This window comes from Lingula anatina, chromosome 1, assembly GCF_051362555.1.
Source record: "Lingula anatina isolate TDL-2025a chromosome 1, LinAna3.0, whole genome shotgun sequence".
Lineage (NCBI taxonomy): Eukaryota > Metazoa > Brachiopoda > Lingulata > Lingulida > Lingulidae > Lingula > Lingula anatina.
This window is the reverse complement of record NC_141767.1, coordinates 14,916,375-14,941,699: the sequence shown is the minus strand read 5'-3', so window position 1 is coordinate 14,941,699 and position 25,325 is coordinate 14,916,375. Positions and strand designations below refer to the sequence as shown.

Sequence of the window (25,325 nt, the reverse complement as noted above, 5' to 3'; positions counted from 1 at the left end):
TGTATGGCTTTGGTATCCTAAGACAGCATGAAATCCAAGCAAGTATCAAATTTGAACAATGTGGTGAGTGTTTATTATAAGCTACTTACTGTAGGAAAAATTCACACACGTTTTCATTGTAAATTTAATGAAATAAAGCGCTTTTTGCTAACGGTAAACTTGGGGAATCCCAGCTGGGGAATCCCACAAGAGGAGCCAAGTCCGATTTCTGAGCTCGCATGTCGGAGGAAGCACATTTAAAATGAGTGAATTTTCCGACGAAAACTTGTAAGAAAATGTTAAGAAACGTCTTTTTGAATGATTCTCAATACATTTCAAGAGACTTTTATGTCTAGATAAGCGTTTTATCGCCGCAAAGCACGGCAGTGAAACACGTCGATGCGGGTTATTCATGGACCAAACGTCACTTCCGGAAAGTTACGTGAAAAGTTACAAGAGTTTGTAAGTCCGAGACTTACAAGAGTTTTGAGAATACCGTGTAAGTCTAAGATACAAATTCACGTAAATAGTTACAAATTGTTGTAAATTACAAAGTTTTGAGAATACGGCCCCAGTGGTCTAACGCAAGCAAAAAAGATGTTACAGATATACCTATAAAAATATGTTTCAATTTTTTCAGTAGGGGCCTTGTATACCAGATTTGGTAAGAGTGCACATGTAAGCCCATCATGTAATCCAGCAATAAAATACGTATTTATAGAGGAAGATAAACAAATGAATCTTTAATCCTGGTGAAAAATACGTGATCAAAATAACATAAGCATGTTAAAAACGCAATATTAAAACATCTCATCTTTTACAGCATTCTTTTCAATAATGTGCAGAGGGTTGCAAGTACAAAAACATCGCTGTAAATAACCCTGGTGCTGCTGGCGCCATTTTTACCATTGTCTGTGATCGGGTCTGCAGTTGGATCCTGCACAGTGGCGGACATGACATTGACCCAGAAAGTTACCTTGTTTTTCACAAATGTTGCCCTGAAAAAACAAGGTCGTGAAAATGATTCCTCGTTTAATCATTATGAAGGATCAGAAATAATGTACACATATGGTCAATTTATATGCCTACTGTACTTGTGGTGATTTATAAAGCAAGGGATCACACATTGTACTAGTGGGCACACAAACAAAATATAATCAAACAAATAGATTACTAAAACTTCTATCCATTCCACAAAAAGTCTTCTTAAGAGTCTACTGAGATCTGATGGTGTTTTTTCTCCACTTACACACCGAGGTGTAGCTAAATAATACACGTACCAGTAGATGAGTTATCTGGGGTCTGCATAAACTACTTCTAGTACATGAGCACGCGTGCCTAGCATTTTAGTTAATCTTTATTATCATAACAACTCACCGGAATTTCACGTGTCCTTGAGCCTGGGGTGGTGCTGTCCATTGGACGACCTTGGTGACGTAATGCTTTTCAACATTGTGGGTCACAGCACTCTGTAATAATAATAATAATTATAAGGATAATGCTTTAACAGAATGGCCAAGAGTGTACTGTCTTGCTTTTTTTTATCATGGTTTTATCTCTATCAAGTACTTCTTACAGAATCTCATTGACAGTCGAAAGTTTAGACCATCATTTTGATCTGACATGCCTAATCAATCCTATAAAAACGTCATCAAGGTCTTCAAAACATTCCTATGGAGCGAACGTGTTGGCTAGGGTCAAGGAGACTTAAGTGTGGAAAAAAGCTCAGATTTGTAAAGATATTGTCACGGCAGGTGGTTCGTTCTATATTGAATAGCCCCGGGACGAAAACAAACATTTTCCCCTTTCTTCGTAAGGACATGCATGTTTACAAAGGTGTGTCAGGTACACATACATGGAGAAGCCCAATGACCCGGGTAGTAATTACAATTCTGCATATTGACTTGTGTGTATGATTGCCCGAATGCAATATTGACATGTGGGGATCGAGTTACCTGAAAGAAGTTAGCAGCAGGACAGACACACCCTTTTCTTTGCCACTGACTCACTAAATCCTTTCGCGTCGTGTGAATGGTCGAAAAAGGGGTTAATCACGAAAAGGTGCCAAAAGGTTATAGCAGAATTCTCTATATATTTTCTGTGTAATAGGGGCACAGGTTAACCACAAAAAGGCACAAAAAGGTTATACATTGTAGCAACATTATATATGTATTCTTTGGAAAGAGTTGAACCTTAACGAAACAAAGTAAATGTAGGCCTTTAAGAGACTCTTACAGCCTACAGTACAGAGTTAAATTTGGAAAATTTAAGGAATATAACTTGACTCCAAATAGAAGTTTATATATATATATATATGGACGGACGGATAATAATACATGAAACAAGAACAATGCCTCGCCTGAACTTCGTATCTTGTCTATAATACAAAATTTTCGATAAATAATACAAAGAGTAAAATACATGTAGGACTATACATCACATTTGTTTGTAGTAGGCTACTTCGTGTGGATTGAATTTAACCTGTCCTTCAGAAAAATATGTTTTATATTTCATATTTCCTGCTGAATCCCTATCCACCTCCATAGGCCTAATTGTTTATGCTCAATGCTACAGCATGCTATCTTTTAACATGCTATCTTTTAACACTTGGCTCCTGCCAAGGTAATGAAATTTGATAGTGGTTTACTTGCTGTTATCAGAGTGAATAGCCTATATGCACCAATGTTTTGGTCAGATTTATAAATGCCTCTATGCTGTCATTTTACTACGTCTTTATCACAATATGTGCATCACAGCTTGAAACTGACTCATTAGATTTTTTGTAGAATGCGTAAGTTGGATGTATTTTCTCGGTATATATTCGTTGATTGACTTTTTAAAACTTAATGCGGCATGATTAGCATCAGCTTCATATTCCAAGGCAATTTTATTACTATCAAACTTGCAAAGTGCTAGATTTGGATGCTTAAACATCGCTGGTCAAGGTAGTGAGTTTTGGGTTAGGTTTTTATAAAATGTTAGGGTAAATTCACTAGAAGATTGTGGAGAAAAGCGAAATTAAGAAACATATTTAATGTCAAGTGGTTGTTTTGAATATGGCTGTGATTAATATAATTTTACAGGTCATCCGTTTTGACATTTTTGAACATAAAGAGTCCGCACTGTACCAAATAATAAAAAGAAACACAAGATACTTGAATTGCTGAATAAAACATCCACATTTCCTACATACAATATAATTTGTATAATAGTCTTCAGCTAATAGCTTCTCGGTGCGCAATCGTACACTGAATTTCGGTGAAAAATTGCCTGATTCTATCATAAAGGAACAGCAAGATGCACATAGTGCAGTCTGACATGCAAGTTAAGGATATTATTATGTATTTCGAACGTTAACTACAGCAACATAGAATAGTATTAAAAGAAACTGAGAGGATAAAAATCTCGTATACTGTCACATTAGTATGCTGATTTCTCTAGAAAGTATTGTGGAATGAAATGTGGCATATCTTACAGACTACATGTACACTCACAAGGCATTTATTTGCGTTCACATGAACTTCTGTTTTCGCTGGATATTGGCATCAGATATTGGCATATATAGCATCACACGTACTCTCTGACCACAGGTCTGGTAGCAGTCGGTTACAGAATTATTGTCTTTAATTTTGTATACTGTTTTAGACCCTGTGATATCAGAGGGTAGTGCACTCCTAGTTTGACTCCCTTGAACATAACCTCTAAGTTAAGGTACATATTGCAGCCCTTTCTTTTGTTACATGATTTTGTGAGAGCTGGCCAAATAAAATATGATTTAATAGATTTAATATTTGCATATCCAATGATGCTGATAACATTTTTGAAGTATTAAATAGGACCGTTACATGTATTTTTTGACTTTCGCACAATAAATTTCGGAATAAACCTGGCAGAATCTTTTTATTCGTGATCCATGTCGGTTCGGGTGAACCTCAGACGTCCCACCGCCGTTTATAAGAATTTAAAACCGTGAGAACTTTTCAGAAGGCACCTTGTAAGCTTGTTACCTTTATTTCCCTCGACCCAAGTCTTAAAGATGTATATTCTCCACTGAGACCCCTGCCTAGAACAGGGGGTTCAGGTTTTATTTTGCACGGTTTATTATTATTTGAAATATTCACTTGTTATTCAGGATACTTACGTTATTAATTCCACTACAGTTCAAGGTTTTTAGATCGGCAGTGTCATTTGCCATTATGGTCCAGGTACCGATCGGCTCGTCCATATTACCGACCACTCTCCTCGCCTGGAGGAGCACTCCTTCCCAGTATTTGTACAAGTCCGATGCCAATGTGTGCAATGTCACTGAAATCATCAAAAATCACTCTAAGCTGGAACAGTTAAATTGCATCGTGAAAGTTTCACACCACAAATAAGAAAAGAAAATGATATATTACAGGTAGTTAAATTAAATAAATGATTTAGCGCTGAAAACACATTAACATAATGCATTACTGTACGTTTGGAAAGGTTTTAAATTGCCAAGCACGGTTTCTTTTTAAAATGCATTAACATAAACGCAAACTTAATTGATCAAACTTCTCTGAAAATTGAAGTTAAAAAGGAAGTGAAAAAAATTCTCATACCGTTAATAACATCGTTTGGATTGTATGTAGCTTGGCTCACTTGAATCTGAAAAGGCGGGTCGCTGGTCTGCTGGTTCACACCGTGGCCCGTGGGAAACATTGCTAAGCATGATCCCACGGGGGCTCCGTAAGGGTAAGCCAAGGTGACACCCAGGGTACAGCAGACGACGACAACAACAATCCTGACCTGCATCGTGATACTCCAGACTAAAACTGTGCAATTTGCCACGGTGTAGGCCCTTTATATGAATAACCACGGGAGTAAAACGAAAAACAGCCCATTAAGCTCTTTATTTTGGGTCAATCGGGGTTCCAAACGACTGTTAACAATTCTTAACGCACATGTTAAGTTATGCAAATCACATACACCGGAGGCAAAGGTGCAGAAATATTGAAAGTCATCACGCCTGCATTCAAGTCATGATTCACGCCACTTAAAATAGAGCTGATGCCATCACCAAGTGACAACTACTAAGTTACAACTCCATGCTACAATCAACAAAATATTGAATATTTCACCTTTGTGCACGACAGCCTGTTGTCCGTGTGTTGTTGCTACAATAAAACGCACAGCTAGGAACCGGGTTACAGTTAAACCTGCGATGCAATGTCAAAGTTATAGATAATGAACGCATTATAAATCCTTTATTTTAAGAGAACATTTGTGACATTTTGTGGTGTCAAAATTTTCCATTTTCTTTCAAACGGTCACATTACATTTTTCTGCATTGAAGGTACTGACCCCGCCCAAATGCTGTTTTTCTACTCGAGTTGGAATATGCGTGATATGCATGTTATGCTCACACCTTGGGGCCCTGAGAGGCAGAAATTTTCGAATTTTTTCAGTAGCTGCCACAAAATTGGCGATGGTGGAGATTTTCTTTTTGTTCACGCCAGATTCCCATGAACGCCCCCCCTTTCATGGCAAAGTGTATCCAAATAACAACTTAGGCACATCTATTAGGTGCACATTTATGTTTTAGGCAAGTATGTGTAAGATTATCTTTTTTTGTGACCAACACCCTATACTATAGTAGTTATGTATCTCCTTACAAAAACAGTAAACGTGACGTTTAATTTGTCACCTATGGCGTTGGGTTATGTCGAGTTTCTGACCTATATATGTGGTGCACTATGTATCGTGATATAAAAACTGGAATCCTAGGTTATATGTCCAGGGGTTTTCTTGTCGTAAATCCTGTTTTTAATGTCTGTTCGTTATTTTGTCTAGAAGATCAATTATTACCCTTCGAAAAGTTTTTTTTTTAATTATTCACATATACAGGGTACATCGTGGCAATTATATTTCTAGTTTGGAACTCGGTAGTGTCATGGCAGTAGGTTCGTGAAAATATCCATCATGACGTTAGAATAATTCGCCATTTTTTTCGTTTTCGCGTCCAAACTGATATCTTATTTTCAGTTACTTGTAGGCCTAATATAAATGGTGTAGACCTGTGATGGACACTGAATATTTGTTTAAAATGGCACAAATATCAATTTTAAACTGATACAAGGCAAAATATTGGTTTGGTAGTTAAAGTATTCTATAAACATACACTTGTATTTAACTGCACAATGATACTATGAAATGCAATAAGCATAGTCTCATGTCTCAGAAGGAAAGATACAATACAATGCCCGACTCCAATACAATGCCCTACCGGTATACTAGTGCGTGTATCAAAGGAGGGCGCAGTGTGTCACATGCACCTACCCCTAGTGTTGGAAGTGACCTCGTCGTCCCCAACCTCCCAAAAGACAGCTTAACTCGTTATATGAGACAGGTACAACATTTTCACCCCCGTTTCCTACATCTTATAATAGAATTGTAATTGCAAAGTCTAGTATTTTGTTTAACGTGCATTGTTTATTCTTGTGTGCACCTACATGTAGGTCCTACTGTAGCAAAATCCTGGACCGCCCAGAGGATATACATGTAGTATGTTTATCTCAGATTTACTTCATTATTCCCAGCCTCTCTACTATTTTCACTGATTAAAGCCATTATACATTTTTTAATGATCGTGGGTACGTGTGGGAGCGCGTGTGTTCAGCAGTAGAGATGAAGTAAGGTCGATAGTAACACACATGTATTTTTACTTAGAAGTAAGTAATCACTTTGAAATAGATATGTATGCAACTCAGTCTTCAGCGTACAAATAAAAGGCCAGAGGATATGCTTGAGACCTGTATCCGTGTGGTATCCATCCAGGTTGGGACGAGTTTAAAGAGGTGCTACTCAGACTTCCCTTCCTCCTTCTCCTCCTCCTCCACGCCGGTATGCAACACCAGCAACAGATACAGCAGCACAGAGCAACTAAAAGCAATCCTGCCGCCACAGATGCAAGAATCACTGCTGTAAGAAAACCAGAACTCAACCCCGTCGGCTCTGATGTATTGATTTTATCCACAACAACTTCTGAGCAAAGGCCAATATTGCCGAATGCATCACAAGCGACGATGTCAGCCGAAAGCGTGCAGCAGTCGGAAGTGTAAGTAGCGGTGACGTTTTGGTTGGTGAGACCTTCGGCGAAAGACTGGACAATCAGCGTGGCGTTCGCCCCATTCTTTAATTCATGTACCGAATAAAGCCCGACTCCTTGATCAGCCGCAACGATTTCAATCGACCAGAAGTCTTCGAAGCACGGTTTTGAACCGTGGAAAGTTGAGGAACAATCACCGCTGCGGCTCACTATTTCACAGGTTGGACTGACGTAATCAAATGACTGGAAGAAACATAATGCTGTGATTACATGCATACTCTATGGCAATATGTGTGTTCTAATGGAACAATCCTTATCTTAGAACTACGTGTTAGGCAAAACATATCATTAATTAAAGAGGTGATGCATAGAACTTATGTTCGGGATCACGAGTACATTCACTTTTAAAATCATTCTTTTAAGTCTGAGGAACCGAAAGCTCTTCTGCGTGTATTTGATTTAATCTTATTTTTCTTTATTCACTTGTACAAGGGTAGTATACGGAATTGGCATCATCCAAATCTTTATTTTTTTAATATAATGCACTAATGCCACACATTATGTCTTCTTTTGGTTTCCGGAAAATTTTGTAATTTTTCAACCGATGCCTTTTAAAATACAACTAAAAACAAACAATTGATAAAATTGCTTAACTGTAATAGACAGGAATATGCTTACTTGGAACAATTTATTTTCATACTCAGTAACTTTTTAAGTTTATCCCACATTCATTATCTTACCTTCGGCGCAACGTTAAGTTGTATTATATCGTAACTCTCAAACATGCTTCTGTTTGAGTGTGCCGACACAATTACTGTACTGGAAAGACCGCGCGTGGTTGCAGTAGGTGCGATTAGTGTGACAAACCTCGTCTTCGTTTCTCCGGCCGCAATGGTGAACCTTAAAGGTACATACGAACCGAGCATTGGTGGAGCGTGGATTCCCAGTAACACATGTAAACCACTTCTACTAGATTCTTATATGACTCAAATAAATTTGACATGCCAAGGAATAAACTGAATAGATCACTCGATCAGCCATAAAAGACCTTTAGACTGCTCCTTTCTTTAAATTTATGGTTGTAAATTTAACCTACTTCCGTGACCTACTTTCCTGCCCCATTGACATACAGCTTAGAATGCCAGCAGAAAAATCTGTTCAAACATCATTTTCGGGTAAAATTAAACAATGCCTTTTGGTAATTCTCTTAGTTATACTACTTGAAACTATATGCTGGCATTTGGTTGGTTTTTGTGACAAAAAATTGACTTTGTATGCATCTTTAAAAAATATCATTTGAGGATTATTGTTTGTTCTAACAAGAAATTACTAACTGATGTTCCGACTACATCTTTCTGCAGTTAGTCAACCGGTTAACTGTTACAAAGAACATTACAATGAAGAAAACTAACATTTCATATCAAAGATGACGAATTCTTGTGTGAATTTTTTCCTAAGCCTCATTTGCGTGTAATTGTAGGAGGGCTCCTCATGTGGAGTTGCATATACGATTAAATAATTCACAACTTTTTGGAGTGTTTTGAATACAAGTGTAGGCCTATCGTGAAGTTGACATTTGAGTAGAGGGGGGGCTTTTCAGACAATTCACCTTCTACACCTTCTGTATTCCCATTTATCCTGATGTGATTTAAGGGTGAAAAGCTCGTAAAACAACACTCAAGGCAACTTTTCTTTGAGATTCCAAGCCCTTACATATACCAAAGTCACAGATTAAAAAATCACCAAAGAAACACAATGAAAAGAAAGTGGATTTTCAACCATAAGCAAAATGCAATGTGTGCAACAATATTGCAGCAATATTGCTGCCAACTAAAAGTTTGCGGCAACGAGTCTGCAAGAGTTTGCAAGAAAAATTTTATTGCTGCTTAGCTGCAAATTTGCAAGAAGGAACTGCAGTTTGCAGCAAATTTGCGGCAATTTCGCTGCCAATTTGCAGCAGGTCTGATATGTTATTAGGGGTAACTTACTAACCTGTCAGAGGGCAGTATCATGCTCACAAGGCCACCCGAATCTGACGCCGAAAGGGTCATGTCGGCTCCCAAAGTCCCAAGGTTAGATACCTTGACTGTGACTCGATCGGTTCCTCCGGTTGGCATTTGCCAGGTGCGGGGCGTGGAGTAGTCCAGCAGGATTTCTGACTCGACTGGGAAAATCAGTTGGGTTACTATTCTATCAATTTGTTGTCCATCTGTATCCTTCGCTTCCATTCCGATGCGAAACCCTATTGTTTTTGGTGAAAAGGGCAAAACTGACCGTCATTTACGTTCTATTTCAGAAATGTTATACGATTTGGGATAAAACGTGCTTACTAAAGCAAAAATGAAAAAAAAAGTTATATAATACATGTACGCAATAATAACTGCCAATAAAAAATGCAAAATACATATAGATTTTTAAAAATTGTCAGAAAAATAAACAGTGTTGTTGATGTCTTAAATATTTACCTTGTGAAATGTTTTGAAAGTTGGCTGAAAAATAATACTCTTCCTTTGGAACAAGTTCATTCAGAGCATGTGAAAACAGTGTAGCTGATCCCTTTGAACTGTAACCGCTTGCTAAGATTTGATTTGACTGCAGAGGACTCTGGAAACCATCTGCACCAACCACATGGAGGCGAACATAAGACATGTTATCTGAAAGAATTTTTTTTAAAGTGGGGGCTGAGCAAATGGCAACACTCTTTCTTTAAAATTTCTTTTTTCATATTAATGCGAAATCTGAAGCAGGGGGAGAGATTGTGCATTATGCATCGTGTTTTCAATTATTTCTAAGGGTTGCTAAAAAAAAAGAATAGGCGGATTTATGGCAATATCTCACAAAATTTTCTTTTAAATGTTTCCGATTCCGGCATTTTTTTCTTATTTTTCAGCAGCAAACGGCGTCTTGCGTAGCTAGTACTCCTAAACAATTGCTCCAAACTGATGTTGTTCTTACCTTTTGTTGGTCGGGCCGGTACTTTCTTTAATCCTCGGTGGAGGACGTCCATTTCTCTAGCAAACGAGGTCACGATATCCAGAGTGCTTCTAGCGAGCACGTGGACATTGCAGGAACACTCTGGGGAGCCATCACATTCTATAAAGACCTTCCACCACCCCCTCGAAATGCTGTTTAATTTAAACAGTTTAGTGCTGGTCGTTGAGACAACATGGTCGGCAGACGGAGCTACGTTGATACCTGGAGGAAAGAAGAAGTATTTTTTTAAATATTTTAAAAAGGTAATTACTTTACTTTTTGTATTGATTTATTTTGACTGTCCATTGTGATACTTCGGAGTTCTATAAATTAAATGACAGTAATTCAAGAAAAAACACATTCGAGAGAACCATAATTTCATTATTATAATAATAATTATTTATTTATTTATTTATTTATTTATTTATTTATTTTTTGTCGGCCAAGAAAAACTTGTCTCTTTCTTATCCCTGTTTCTTTTCCTTTAGAAGAAAAATAGACCCATCTGTGGTCCTACCTAACATAAAAGGTTATCGAACTTTGCAATTAATTTACAAAAACTTATCATTATGACACACATACGTGTACAATATTGCCAAAATTCTTGTTATCAATCCTTCACTTATGAATGAAACATTTTTGAACCAAATATTATAGTTTTCGTCGTTTTACCTGTTGGGTCAAGTATCTGGACGTTATCTTTCACCTGAGGAGAACAGACTACCAGAACAAACACTGCGTAGATAGTTTTATCTACAGAAAAATCGAAGGTGCCAGATCCAGGATGATTGTAGCGAATCATCAGAGTAACCTGGAATACAGCACTTGTGGCATTACTGACTGGTGAGTAGAATTAGAAAATTGCATGACAGATAGGCAATCATACAATTCGATTAAATTAAAAACCATATTGCATTTTACTAATCTCTAAAGTGGCAAACGTCGTGACCATCTTTTTGTAATACGGAGTCCCCTTAGCTAACCTAAAACCTTTTCTTTTAATTTAGGCTAACATATACACTTTCCATACCAAGAAAGTTATGTCTCACCAGGTCTGGGCTTATCAAATGAGCAATAATGTTAATGGAATTTGTGAACTCTGTTTTAGTTTTCGGTCTCATGATTTGGCCGCCTGAGTGCAGAGCAATGGTGTCATAAGAGTGAAGAGGCCCGTTCTCTCCGCTCTGGTGCTTGCTGGGGTTTGGGTTACCACCAAACTGGTCATTCAGAATAAAATACACCTAGAAATAATTGATAATGATAAAAATCATAATAATAATTTTGGAGCTTAGTCATTTATGCAATAGGCAAGGCGTTGGCAAGTTGATTTCACCTGTCTAGAGATGGTAATTGAGCTTAAAATAATACCACGTGTGCGCCACCTGTATTTCTATATGACAAAAGCATTTTTTTACATTTTAACCTCTTCATTCAGAATAACTCAAGTGCAAATATGGCCTCGAGGCGCTATGAAGGTAGACACTCATATGCACCTAATTATCCACTATCAGTGAGCCATAGCTTCCGATGTCAAAGACTAAGGTGTGGAAATAGATGTATTTGTATTTTAATAGCAAATCATTTTACGACACATTTTTTTCTGAAAAAAAAAAGTGATCAAACATTACTAGTGCTTTGTCCTTAATAACCAAGCACTTGATGCTTTTGACGTGTTTTTGATGCTGGCGCATAAGTTGGAATGAATATTCATTATTTATTTTAATGTTATACAACATATAGTATTACCGGCGAGTTCTTATGCGCAATCAGTGCGTGCACGTCTGAAGCGACTTCAGAATCCTTCGACAGAGCATCCGTGAAGACGAAGATTGGCGTCCCGTGGGGGATGGCATGTAAGGCCAGACGCAGCCCATTCATCGATTGCTCATCTGTGTCTCCGCCTCCCTTTGCATGTATACTGCGCAGCTTTTCTGCATAGGCCGTGGCATTATAGGTGGTATATACTGGACCATATCCTAGATTAGAAATATTGTATGCATTTATTTCGATTTAGCCAAAATGGGACAGTGTAGTCTCAAATTGATAACGCTCTTCCTTCGCTTACAATGCCAATGCAATATTAGCTTGTAAGACCCCTGTTCATGTATGCACAGCTTAAAGCTTTATATTAGGCGTAATTGCTTTTTCACTTATTTGATGCGAAATGAAATTGTTATAAATCATCACTCTCACTGACAGGCAAAATGTGAGCAAAAGAACAAACACATCCAAATCACTGGCCATTTTTCCGCCCCCCCTCTCTCCACTACAAATATTTGAGGATTTCTTTTGAAATACATGTATATGTTTTTTTTGCAGTACTTCTGTCTTTCCAAGCCTCGTGGTAATGACGGGGCGCACCTCTCTTTTGTGTCCGCCTTTGAAACTAAATTTCGAATACCGGACAAAAAGAATTCATTTTGCCAAGTGTCTGGACATTCAATTACACGGAAATGTATTCTTGTTGATGCGTGTAGATTGACTCTGTTAGTGTATATTTTTTAAAACAATTTTTACAGAGTTGACATATAGTGCGATATAAGACTCAACCTCACACACGTGCACACACATAATATGTGTGTGGGATGCAAACTTTAAAAAGGTTCTAACCATTCGGAAAAAAATAGCGACGGGAGAGGAGCACCCTTGGGCCCTGCTTCCTGCTCTTATGATTGAAGTGTTTGAAAAAGTGGTGGGGCTTTTCCCCCTTGCTCCCACCTCCTATGCCAATGCATAAACATATACACAAATATAAACACTAAACAAACAAAAAATAAATTAATAAATAATAAATTGATAAAAAAATTAATAGAATATTAAATTTGTAGAAAAATAAATAAATGAAATCACCTGGATCATTAAATGGTACTAAGATATATTTCATCCCTTCAGAGTTATTCCTGGTCTCTGCAATCCTTGACACGGCATTCCCTATCTCGACAATGACGTCCGCCATGCTAACAGTGGTGTCCAACACTATGCATAGACTGCCGCCTTGAGATGCCCCTAGAAACTCTCTGACAACGCCATCTCCTGGACACTGGCGGAGTTGCCGTAGATATGAAATTGTCGCTGCTTTTGCTAAATCAGCTGCCTGAAGTGAGATACAGTATTGCTTGTTTATTCAGAGGAATGGGTACATGTACCATAATGTTTTCAAGTATTTTGAATAATAAATATAAAGGCACGTGCCACAGAGGCACGACTTGATACATGTATTAAGGCGACCTTACCACTTGATATACATTCAACAAAGAAATTGTTATTAACCTACCTATTATTACAAACATTAGACATGCTGGATTTTGCCTTTAAAAACAACTTCTTTTTTATCCAAACTTATTTTCTGTCTTATGCTCTTACCGATTGATGAAGGTAATGATGAGGTGATAACTTGGCGTTTGGAGTATCTTTGTTGATTCCCCCTGTAGCGGACTCAGTGGCTGAGGAATCCATGATTCCACCGTGACTGCATTTCCCTACGACGGAACAGACGCGTTAAATGGCACTTGATGAAATAAAGGAATATAAAGTATCAAGACAACATTAAAAAGGTAGCCTACTTTACAATTTAATCACTTACCGACACGTTTTGTCACCAGATTTCCGTTACTGTCCTTCTGTCCGGCCACATACCCACTGGTCAGTAGTCTAGCGTCCTGTATGTTGCTTAGTATGTTGCCATTGCAACTCTCCGAGTCACAGTTTGCACAGGTTTGAGCACTTGGATGGGCCGTGTTTCCCAGAGATCGCTCGGACTCACCTTGAATAAAACACATCTTGAGAAAATGTACATTTTTTTCTGCAATTATTTGCTGCAAGAACGTTTTCTTATTGCATCTCATAATGAAAAAAAAATCTGGTATTCCCACAATCGGACAATGTTGAAAGTTTCAATAAAGGTCACAGATAGGCCTATTTAGATGTTTTTCAAAACCATCCTTTTTGGCCCTGGAAGTCATTTTACCTTTCCTATTCAAGATAAAGGAAACAACATCAATATTCATTTACCTAGATTTAAGTTTTGGGACTGATGCCCTATTTCGACCCAGTTTGAGTGACTGTAAAAATCTTGTAAAGAGTGTAAAAAACCACCGGCTGCCATTCGTGCTCCCTCAATATCCCCGTTCATCAGTAGAAGAGCCACCTTTATCCTCTCGGCAACCAGTCTATTTTGGCTCTCCGAAATCCTTTCAGAATCAAAATGAGCAGACGATAAGTCCTTAAAAGCATTGCTGAGATCCATAGAGGCAGATCCATCCTCTATCTGTAACATTGCCACGGTGAACATTTTGGTGGTAACATTTTGTTCTCCAAAATGCCATTTGTATAGTTCAGAAGCAGACGACACTGACTGCGCGCTATCGTCTGCTTTCGTTGCTTGTCTGTGGTCAAATAGATACTCAGCCAGTGTTTGCAGAGCTGCTTCTTTGGTTATATTGGCATGGGTTCTGGCGTCCCGAAGATCATTCGACTTCTCCACGCTGAAGTTTGGCATAAAGGCCACGGTCATTTTAACGATGTATAACACAGTGAATAAATTATATATGAACGCCACGGTCTCCATTTGTATACCTGAGATGCCCAGCAATAAGTTAGAAGTGAAAAGAATATAAAAAAACACCTAAATCACTCGCATTTTTAACTCTCTGTAATCCGGAGAATTCAAACGTAGCACAGAATACTTGCGGCATTCTGTCAACACGAACGAAGCTGGCTGCTCTGTTAGATGTTTTTCGTAAAAGAAAAGTATTATTATAGACTATTATCTGTGTTCATCCCTCAAACAAACAGTAAATATCTGTATGAACGTCTAACTCATACACGGCTGTGAAGAAGGTGATAATCTTGCTGTCAACATTTTTGTTACGTTTTTGAAACCTTATACCAACATAATTTTATGGGTGTTACCCATATGAGTTTATTTCACTTCTCTTGTTTACTTACTAATCAATTGTCCTTGCATACCCTGTCTCACCTTACAATAACGGGTGGAGCGTGTGTTTGTTCGCTTTTTGTTGCTGTATCTACTGGTACCTACGCCTACCTTTCTTTATAATCAGTATCTCGTAAACTTTATCTCTTTTCATCTTCTAGTCACAGATACGGTTGCCATTTTAGCTGCTTAGCCACACGGGAGAAAACAGTACAAAATAGAAAATTTATCTTAATGCTTTCTTATAATAATACTGAATGATAATAATACACTAATTAACTAACGGTAGGAATCGAACTTGAGAGAGCTTGTCAAAGGGAGTTTTTCCTCACGTTATTACATGATAGAACCTCTCAAACATATAAGAACAGCTGTATCGCTAAGTTATAACGCTTGCTGTGAAAACCCATTGGAAGATCGATAAAGCTTGACTGTGCATGTGTGAATATGTTTACCAACATACCATTTTCTTCAAAAGTAGTTGAAATAAGATCAACAGTTGCCAACGGCGTGGTTAACTGAATCAGAATGACTAGCCTAGGATACATCCAATGTTGTGCGATCCAATTTTTTTTCTTGTTAAGTGTCAAGTTATATAGCTAATGGGATGTAATTGCTGCTGAAGTACATGAATACGTGTCAAATTATATCAAGAAAGAAAACATTTATGGACGAGAAGTAACTTGATACTGATTGCTAGGCACTTTAACGGTGCGCTTCGATAGGCTCCTGTCATACAAACTAATAATAAGACAATTTTAAGCCGACGCCCCTTTTATACCGACTATTTTTGTTATGCTCTCATTACGGGCGCAGGTATTTGGTTTTCTATTGTGGTTGAGGGGAGGGTCCGTGTGTAGCAAGTCTTGATATGTATATGGACATGGATCATAAACCGGTAACTTTGACGTCAGGTGTGTTTTATGGAAAAGACTTCTACGTCAGTAAGGACACGCCTATTGCAGGGTGCAACAAAAAGAAATAATAATAAAAAATGAACTGGACTCCAGTTGTTGTAATAGCGATCAAACTTGATGTACAGAAGGTGGATGTATACAACCTATTATTCCCCATAGCCTTCATAAAGTTACAATAATTTAAAATGCTTAATTAAAGACGTCTTAGTTACAATGACAAATAACACATTTGAATGTACAAATTTTATGTGACAAAAATAAAACAAAAACAAGCTAAGCTTTTACTTAGTCTTTCATCTACTGTGCAAAATGTTCAAATAAAAACTCTCTTATTCTTATACAGTGCACAGAGTAAACCTGTCCATATTTGTGATAGTTTTATGTTGGGTCCATTACAAGTAATAAAATTATATTTCCAAAATTTGTTATGCATTAGAAAGCATGATAACGGTCTGTGGTTACTGTGGGTGCTGTGGCATACCAAGAAATACATCTATTCCTACCGCCTGCCACATTTCCTCCAGTTTAATTACATCTCTATTTATTAGTTTATGATCTCATTCAGTTTTTTTATATAATGATTTTGATAATTTTTTTTCAAAAACAAGTGGACTTCAACGTGACCCTTTCCTCCACGGTCTTGTAAATGAAGTCCAATTTGAGTTTTGTAGTGCAATTTAAAAAAGGAATAATAAAATGATATCATTCGTTTCATGTGTAAGAAATAATATGCAAACCTTTCCTTCATAAAAACGCGTATATAGATCTAAATTAAATCAAATAAATCGAATTGATTAGTTTACAAAATGGCAGAAAAAAATAATTCTGCTAGAACACATTGTAGGGGAGACCGGGGCTAGTTGGATCCCGGGGTAAGTTGGCCCCCCGTCAATTTATGAAAAAGTAACTACGAGGTAAAAAAATTGGCCACCTACTCTTGTAAAGTGACCGTAGCCTACAATGCTAAAGAAGTGTCGGACGTTAAAAAGTTTTAATTAAGCGGTGAGTCCAAATAAACGATTTTTGCACCTAAAAGTAATTTTGTTTAAGAGATTGAAAAATCTATTTTCATAGGCTTTTGATCGAATATAAAATATGTATAGGGCATCAAACTGAAGCTCATTGTTTCAAGTTTCACAGAGATGTATCATCGTTTCTCATTCTAGCACCATAAATTGCTGCCATCCTTTAAAATAAATAATGTGCACCGGGGCTAGTTGGCCCCCTTGACTCGGGGCAAGTTGGACCCTCATATTTTTTACCCACAATCCTTTGCGCGCAACGCTGTTTGAAATAAACAAGTTGGTGAAATTGACAAAGCTTGCCGGTGTTTACCGTCTGATTGATTTTATATAATTTGCTCTATTGTGTCTTTTCGAAAATTTATATTAGAAATGTTCTTTTGATCGTATGTATTGAAAAGCAAATCCATTGGACTTTCCTTAGAAAAACATTTATTTTGCCTTAATTCATTGTAAGGCGATTCCTTTGTATTTATACGTGTTATATGTGGTCCAAAGGAGATTTTCCACCTCTCCCTAGCTAGAGACCATTGTTGAAACAAACTCAATGGTTTAAAACTGAATTTGTTACTTTCTTTTAAACGACAATTTATTATTCGTTTTCATTCATTAAAAGCCGGCTTTATACCATTATTAATTTATTCTTAATCAAACAAAACAAATTTTATTGATCTTTTGGTTCTTGCAACACATACCCCCCCCCCCCCCCCCCCACACAACGTGACGTACGGAAACCTCAATAAATCTGCCACATTTGAACTATTTATTCATCAAAGACTCTCAAAAATCAATTTAATAAATAAATAATGTTTAAATGTATTTCAAGGCGTTTAGATGGGATACATACCTCATTTTTATTATAGGGGGGCCAACTTGCCCCGACCCTGGGGCCAACTTGCGATAATGACGGCTGTTCGTTTATATTGTGTATCTTATCTATACAAGGACCTGCCCCTGTCACAGAGTAGAGATCACTGTGGCGGGGCAAGTTGGCCCCCTTGACTAGCCCCGGTCTCCCCTACCGTAGATATAAACACCCTTTATCCATGAGCTAAATTGAAATTACAGCGATGAAACCTCATCATAAAACAATAAAAAAGAGATAAAGATAGTTCCAACCACTTTTGTAGAATATTCAGTGAAACTACTACGGCGGGCAGTGTCAGGGTAACGCCATGTTCTTTCCTCCTCAGCCTTGGGGACGAATGTTATAGATATATGCTTTTCCAATGTACCGTGATTTCTTTCCAGTTCTTCAAACCTTTCCAGTAAGTAAGAAAAAGTGTTTGTAAAGTGCGCCGTGGTTTCAAAATGCACAGCCAATTTTTTCTTTGATTGCATTATGCAGTGTGGTTACAGAATGAGGCTTTAATAGACGTTGGATTTTATACGGATTCCTCACATCCTTACTGTATTACTACTGAATGTACAGGTAAACTCGTGCCAGTGAAATCTAGCAGGTATCTCGGTACTGCGTCTACTATCATTTGTACAGGTATAGAGCTATTTTCATGTGCGTGTGTTTGTTGGGAATAGCAAATAGATAACAGCTTAGATCCAGGGAAGGGGAGCAGCGGCGGCCAAGCAATGGCGACGAAACAGAAGCCAGTGACGAAAAACGCCAGTGATTTCGAGTCTGGGACAGGGGTAGGTCCTTGTATAGATAAGATACACAATATAAACGAACAGCCGTCATTATCGATGAGCTGACATCAGTCAACCTCCTTCTTTTGCCGTCTGTGTTTACGTTTAACCCGTAGATATTTTGAAGAAATACAGCGCTGCCTGTTACTATAATAAGAAGAGCACTGGAAAAGTAGGTAACGATCTATAATCTGCATGAGATCACTAAAACAGACAGCATCAGGACCCCCCCCCCCCCCACCTCCCAATGATAATTGAAGCTTGAATCGAAGAAGTTCGGCTGAAGCAGTGTTAATAGACTCCTTATTGACCAATACACTGCACTAAACATCTCGCGCGTCATTAAGTAAATCGAACGCATCTCCCTGACCCAAACTTACTCGAAGGCTTCTAATCCGATATCAGTGCCGATGAACATATCAGTGAGCGACTTCGATGTGAATGATATGCTACAGTGCCGCCGGAATCTCCCCTTACTTACCCTCCGGGTCGCTGCGGGTTGTACGGACGGCCTGGCTCGGTTACTATGGAAATAACATTGCCATCAATACGCTGTTTGGTTTCTGTTAACAATAGTTCCATACCCTGCCCGTCGGGCAATTATCGTGACAAACTTTCTGCTAACAAAAGAACCTAACCCTAGCTCGCTGAGATAAAGATCGAAGGTGAGCGTGGTCGCAATTAAGTGCTCGCCAAGCGTTAATTGACCTTTAATGCGCGGTGGCTTCACTCTACTCTGATCACTCTACTCTGATACGGAGATTTTAAGTAAAAGAACTTGCCAACATTGATTTCTTAAAGTCACTTTACCAAAAAGATTCGGTGATGACAGCAATTTTCGTGTTCATTGTAGCTATGAATTGATTGAATTTACATAGAGTTTAATAAATGAATTTTTGAATTCATTAAAGATCAAATAAAACACTACTTGTACATGTAATATTTATTAGGCTTCAAACTGTCTTTACTATATACGTATCATTAACAAGATTAAAATTTACTTTTATAGTATGTCCTTATATTTCTATTAGTTTTGTTCATAGACGAAATGCATTTATTTCCAAAAAAGATTTGTCAGTTGTTTCAGTGATAAACATTTTGTTAGCCATATCTTTAATATAGTTCAGACTTTATTTGCATATAGAATCTCTCCCATCTACACCCGTAACATTTCTGTCCTTTCGTATTCGTTCATCAATCGTAAACAACCTTCCCATCAACTGAACGCAAAAGTTGCCTGGGGAACTGGCCCGTTGTCGAATTTCGAATATTTCTTTATTTGACAAGGCGACGGGTGGCCGGCCGAAAGACTGATTCCTTGATTCTGTAGGACACAAAGTAGGAACTGTTTCTCTATCATTGTTTGATATGTAATTCAGTTCATCTTTACGATCTAAAGCCCAAACTTAACCAAAAGCCTTCTTCATACTTAAACGCATCAAAAGAAATTAATTAAAAAAAAAATGGATTACAATCTCTCGGGCTAACTTCACTGGTTGGCACGTGTCATCTCACATTAATTAACAATCAGTTCAGGTGAGCTTTATTCATGCTGGGTAAACACAGTGATTAAGCCCTGACTATTACATAATCACTACTGTGTGACACGCGTCGTCTAAAATTAATGTTAACATTGCGATGACGCTCTTCAATCCGAACTAATCAATTGCACATAATTCTAAATCAACTGACACGTGTCAACAAGATCGTTTGTGTATCTGGACTTCCTAAATGGCCAATAAGTATTTTGTTTAATATGACATGTTTATGTCACTGATGGAAATGGAAAATGAAGGCCATAAAGTGTCGCGACAAGCCATTTACTATGCGTTAAAGAAATACGACGAAGGGCTTGGTATTGCAGATAAGCCACGAAGTGGACGTCCCTCAAAGGTTGACCTGCTCCACATGAACGTTATAGACGAGGAGATGACCATATTAAGGCAGAAAAGTGTATTATACAGTAATAAATATATTAATCACATAAAGTAGGTGATTTCAGCGGTACTTGAGAGAGAAGGTCGTGCATCAGGCTACTAAACTAGCAACACATGTAATACAGGTAATGAGACATTGATATTTATTTGATGTATTAGCTATTTAAAAATTTCCATTTTAACTACGCTTTTGTTGATCGTGACTTATTATCATCAAATAAAATTGTTATACGTGTTTTAAAACTAAGCCTGATTTGTTCTTCAGAGTTTTGTTCTAATATTTGACTTGCCTTTACTCGAGTCTTCTGTTGCAGTTGATACATAACCCGGTATTGTTTGCTCTTGTCGATAGCAATCTCTTTGCATCAGCTATTAATAATAGAAACCTTAAGTGAGGCAAATAAGAAGGGGCAGACCGTGTTCGTTGAACCGACTAATTTGGGTGTCCGATAAGGATTGCTTGGGGATTCCCCTACCCTGTAATTATCATACGGCCTCTATTGTTCGACCATATGGGGCAGGGTTGGGAAACCATACGGCCATTTGGTAAGGGGATATTCCGGCGGCACTGTATCTATATTTACAAGCATAACGACTGTGTAATCAAGGCGTCATATATAAAGACTTTACTTCTCCTTGTTTTCTACGGTTACACTCATATATCAAGGCCATCTTTTGACATTCCAATTTGCACCTTTTTTTTTTTTTTGCAATTTTTATGAAAAAAATCAGTATTTGACAAAGTGATTCCTCCTGGATGCTATAGTGCGTTACACATTTGCACATTTGTACTAAACTCAGTATATTCTCCCCATTCTTGAAAAAGAAACAAACTGCGTACATATGCCTTCGAACTCAAAATTCTCATCGCAGATAGGCCACTATTGCTTGTTATTTGTGTTTAGACTACTGGAGACTTCCTCCAAACATTCCACAAGACAGCACGGACCCCATCTCAGCAACCTTGTGGAAAAAAATTCCGCGGTTATTTCCGTCTCCCTCTCCGAAATCCGACAGCTGAAATGACCAGATACGTTATTTATACACATGGTGAAGTCTGCTAATATATCAGTATCGCGCAGCACTATCAGCACCTCCAGGTTAGTTTTTAAAAGACTACCTTGGCGCTCAGTTGCTGATTATTTTTGGCAGCAGTGTTCTTTGGATAAACACCTTGAGAATTTGATCATCAAAGCTCGGTGCGTTCATTTTAGGCATATTTCATGTGGTTTATGCTTGATATACAAAAATCAAGCGTCTGAATCTTATTTAAGAAGCTGCGGTTTTAAACCATGGTGGTGACGTCTGACACATATATAGGCTAAGAGAACAATATACTCAAAGACTAATGTAGCGTATTATTCTCTCATAGCATGCGGTGTTTCTCTCCCTGTTATATGGGTTACGTATTTATACGAAGTGGGATGCACAAACGTGATCCGAATAACACCAGCTCCTGCCACCCGTGAAGTTTTTTTTACCAACCATCATTATTAGCCTGGTTGGAGAAGCTTTCCAATTTCTTTCCTCTAAAAATTCCAACCGTTATAGATAAGATATGCAATATTTATATGCAGATATGCAATAGATAAGATATGCAACACCTATTAACTCCGAAATATGTTCCGTATAATCATTAATTCTTTTTTTACACTGTAACAACATTTATTCAATATTGTTCATAGTCATGCCCAAATTTTTAGGGTAACTATTTCGTGACGTCTTATATAGGCTGTGGGTAGGAAAGGCTAAACGACATAAATGTTGTAGTAGGCAAAGAAGTAGTACAATTTCTTGGTAGGCATTAATCCCATTGCCTTGTCACACGTGTTCAGCAAGTCATTATCGTATTCATTGTCTCCTGGCCTGTTTGATTACTAAATTTGGCACTTGCTACAGCATTGTATAGATAAAAAATTATAATCTCATCTTAACGGGATTTTTTAATGGTAAAAACAAACTTCATTTCGTAAAAAATAGAACTGTCCTGATTGCAGTAATATTTGCACTTTTTTACTTTCTTCTATGACGACCATTAAAAATAACTCTAATTTCTTTTCATTTCAAAGGATTACGTGGAACTGATGTGGGATTACCTTCATGACCACGAAGACCTGCACAACTTCACTACCTGTCTGATCTCATTCATCGTCACTATTATCGTCACAAGAACATCTAAGAGAATCGTGCGTGCAGCACTACCGCAATCCGCTCAGGAACACGCCATCGATTTCATAGCGTCTTTTCAGGAATGCGTTTACACCTGGGAGGCCTGTGTTTTGCTCAGTTTCTATGGAGACGTCGCTTTTGGTCTAGCGCTCTTGGCAGCAGAACTTTTCGACTGGTGGACTCAGTCTGAGGGTGAATGTAATCCCTGCGGCAAATTCGCCCTTTTCGTTAACAAGGAACAAGGTTTGGGGTCCACCCTTGTGGCAATGGCGTTGCAGATGCTTGCCGGACCGGTCAGTTATTGGTTTTCTATGGGGTTGTGGAGCTTTCAGTTATGCCCAACACACGCTGACCGTTGGTCTAAATTTGCCTGTGCTTCGGACCTGACTGTGGACATCCCACTAGGGACTGTGATTGAAATGACCTGCGCCGTTGCCAGTATCTGGCTGGCTCTCAACGCCCTCCCCTTCCTTGGGAAACTAGAGGATCCGATAAAGGTGACGCTGAACGTGTTGCTGGTCATGATTTGTAAGTTGGCTGTTTTTCTTTTTGATACGAGCCCGTCTCTTTGATAACGGTTTATATAAAATATTTTCACGTTTAGTTGAAAAGTGTACATTAGATATTGTACTTATTTGGCACTACTTCAGAATTAATCTGCTGCGTGAGTTAGTCATCATATATAAATCATAAACATATTCCTTAGCAAGTTTTACTTTGTCTAAAACAAAAGAGTGTTCTTGTGGAACAAGGAATGAATTAGTCCGAAATGATTCTGCACACATCCCATTTATTACTTAAATAACCACCATAATACGATACGATTGTGCAATATGAGATATAAAATACACACAATATAAATGTGGAAAATAAAACACGACATAAAAACCATTTACTCTCACTTTCAGGTCTTCATTTCACCGGCGGTTACTTCAATCCGGCAAATGCATCCGCGCAGGGATTCGGGTGTCCGGGGAATACGAAGCTGGAGCACATTATTGTCTATTGGCTTGGGCCTCTGATGGGCACCGTTTTAGCAGTCGTCTTAACGAATCATTTCAAGAAAACCGAGAAGAAAAAGGAGGAGTGAAACTTTAATCAAACTTTTTAAGTTTAACGTTCTTAACCTAAAAAGTGCAGTATAACTGAATGGAGAAATGGTCCCCCTTCGCGTCGCGCTAAATATACTGCTGTATTTCGTGGTGTATGAACTCAGACGCCTCGTCATCGTTGTCGTCCTACGATTATGTATTGTTATTCTACGAACATGTGCCAAAGTTTGCCATGCACTTCTCTCTCGAGGTTTTATATTTTACTTATATATTTTACAATTTTCACCTGTGCATTGTGCTGTGTTTATAATATCTTATATTTCCATTTTACTTTTGTCCCGGGTGTTGAGGTTACTCGATTGGCCTTAATGAATCCAGTGTGTAAAACTTTTTCAAACATCTACATTAGGCCTACATCCAAACTATGGAATAAATTTATATGAATGATAGAATGTGTAAGGAATGTCTGAACAGTTTTTAAGTAATTTGCTTAAGTGCAAAGCAAGTGACCATACCAATAACCATAAGCAGGCGATGGTAAATAATCAAGCGTCAAAACCCCTGTATTCAAAATAACAGAACTTTTGATTTGATGCTTCAAAAGAATAAACAATCTCTTCAAAAGAATAAACAATCTCTCATCACATCATGTCTTTGTTTGAGGATATTGCATCCATTTACAGTGTTACCTTTGAGATTTCTTTTTGCCATTTGTATTTATCTCTGAGTGCTATTACTTATTAAACTCACCGAACCTAATGTCCCTTTACTTTACGTGGCATCTGATTGCGTAAAAAAAAATGGAACAATAATTGACAAGGCTCCCACCTTAACCTACTTTTCTTGATATCCATGATCCGCCCCTGTATCTTGAAAATTAGCTTATAAAAAAATAAAAATAAAATATAGTCGACACACGCATTGACGGGTCCCAGTTACAGACGTTATGCGAAGGTCATATATACGACAAGGCACCTGAGACACGCGTTTTGTCAATTAGCGAATAGAGAGTCAATTATCTCTATTTCAGCTGCACTCGGTTAAAATGCTTTTGGTGAATTAACATTGTCAAAAGTAAAAAAAAAAAAGTAATTATCGTTCAATTTTTTTTTGTTATGCAATATTCTGGTTGATTCCAGAAGTCTGCAAAGGAAAAACACCACCATGCCTGTACAGACTTTGTGTTGGTTGCAAATGGGGTCTACCTGTTCGCGTGCGTGTCCTTCAATTTTCTAAATTCTCTAATCATTGCGGAGAGGGGGGTTAAAGTGATCCGCCACTTCGCAAGAAATCTCGAGGGTATTATTTGGCACTTTGTACCCGAGGATTCTAAGGTAAGTAAGGTGTCTTAGGGGACGTTGCTGATTTTATTAACCTGCTGCCCCTTCATATTTACATGTTCACATGGTCATGATGAACGTTACATACAGGGGAATTTGAAAAAGCAGTTAAGAGAACATTTTCTTGCGTGTAACATGAAAATAGAAGCGCAAGTCGTATACCCATGGGATGCTGCCCAAACTGATCAATAAAATACGTTTTAATCTAAAAAGGAAAAAAAAACTGGAACAACATGCACCGTGCATGATAAATGAGGCGTGTCTTTAATTTCTATAAAAAGGAT

General features: G+C 37.9%; 3 protein-coding genes across 3 annotated transcripts; 1 reads left to right on the top strand and 2 right to left on the bottom strand.

The window, feature by feature from the left end:
* Positions 1–671: 671 nt before the first annotated feature.
* On the bottom strand, positions 672–4,874 carry LOC106164985 (putative defense protein Hdd11-like). Its single transcript, XM_013543052.2, has 4 exons — positions 4,566–4,874; positions 4,121–4,284; positions 1,357–1,448; positions 672–977 (listed from the first exon to the last, which is right to left on the bottom strand). Exons 1-4 carry the CDS (start codon positions 4,756–4,758, stop codon positions 797–799), a joined length of 630 nt encoding a protein of 209 aa, XP_013398506.2. The 5' UTR covers positions 4,759–4,874; the 3' UTR covers positions 672–796.
* Positions 4,875–5,040: 166 nt separating this feature from the next.
* On the bottom strand, positions 5,041–15,151 carry LOC106164984 (von Willebrand factor A domain-containing protein 7). The gene is made up of 12 exons (XM_013543050.2): positions 14,036–15,151; positions 13,608–13,787; positions 13,388–13,503; positions 12,875–13,118; positions 11,771–12,000; positions 11,074–11,265; positions 10,697–10,835; positions 10,007–10,246; positions 9,517–9,705; positions 9,044–9,293; positions 7,792–7,951; positions 5,041–7,294 (listed from the first exon to the last, which is right to left on the bottom strand). Exons 1-12 carry the CDS (start codon positions 14,589–14,591, stop codon positions 6,710–6,712), a joined length of 3,081 nt encoding a protein of 1,026 aa, XP_013398504.2. The 5' UTR covers positions 14,592–15,151; the 3' UTR covers positions 5,041–6,709.
* A 3,204-nt stretch (positions 15,152–18,355) lies between these two features.
* LOC106164962 (aquaporin-11) lies at positions 18,356–24,153 on the top strand. The gene is made up of 3 exons (XM_013543019.2): positions 18,356–18,546; positions 22,550–23,177; positions 23,558–24,153. Exons 1-3 carry the CDS (start codon positions 18,487–18,489, stop codon positions 23,737–23,739), a joined length of 870 nt encoding a protein of 289 aa, XP_013398473.2. The 5' UTR covers positions 18,356–18,486; the 3' UTR covers positions 23,740–24,153.
* Positions 24,154–25,325: the final 1,172 nt, after the last annotated feature.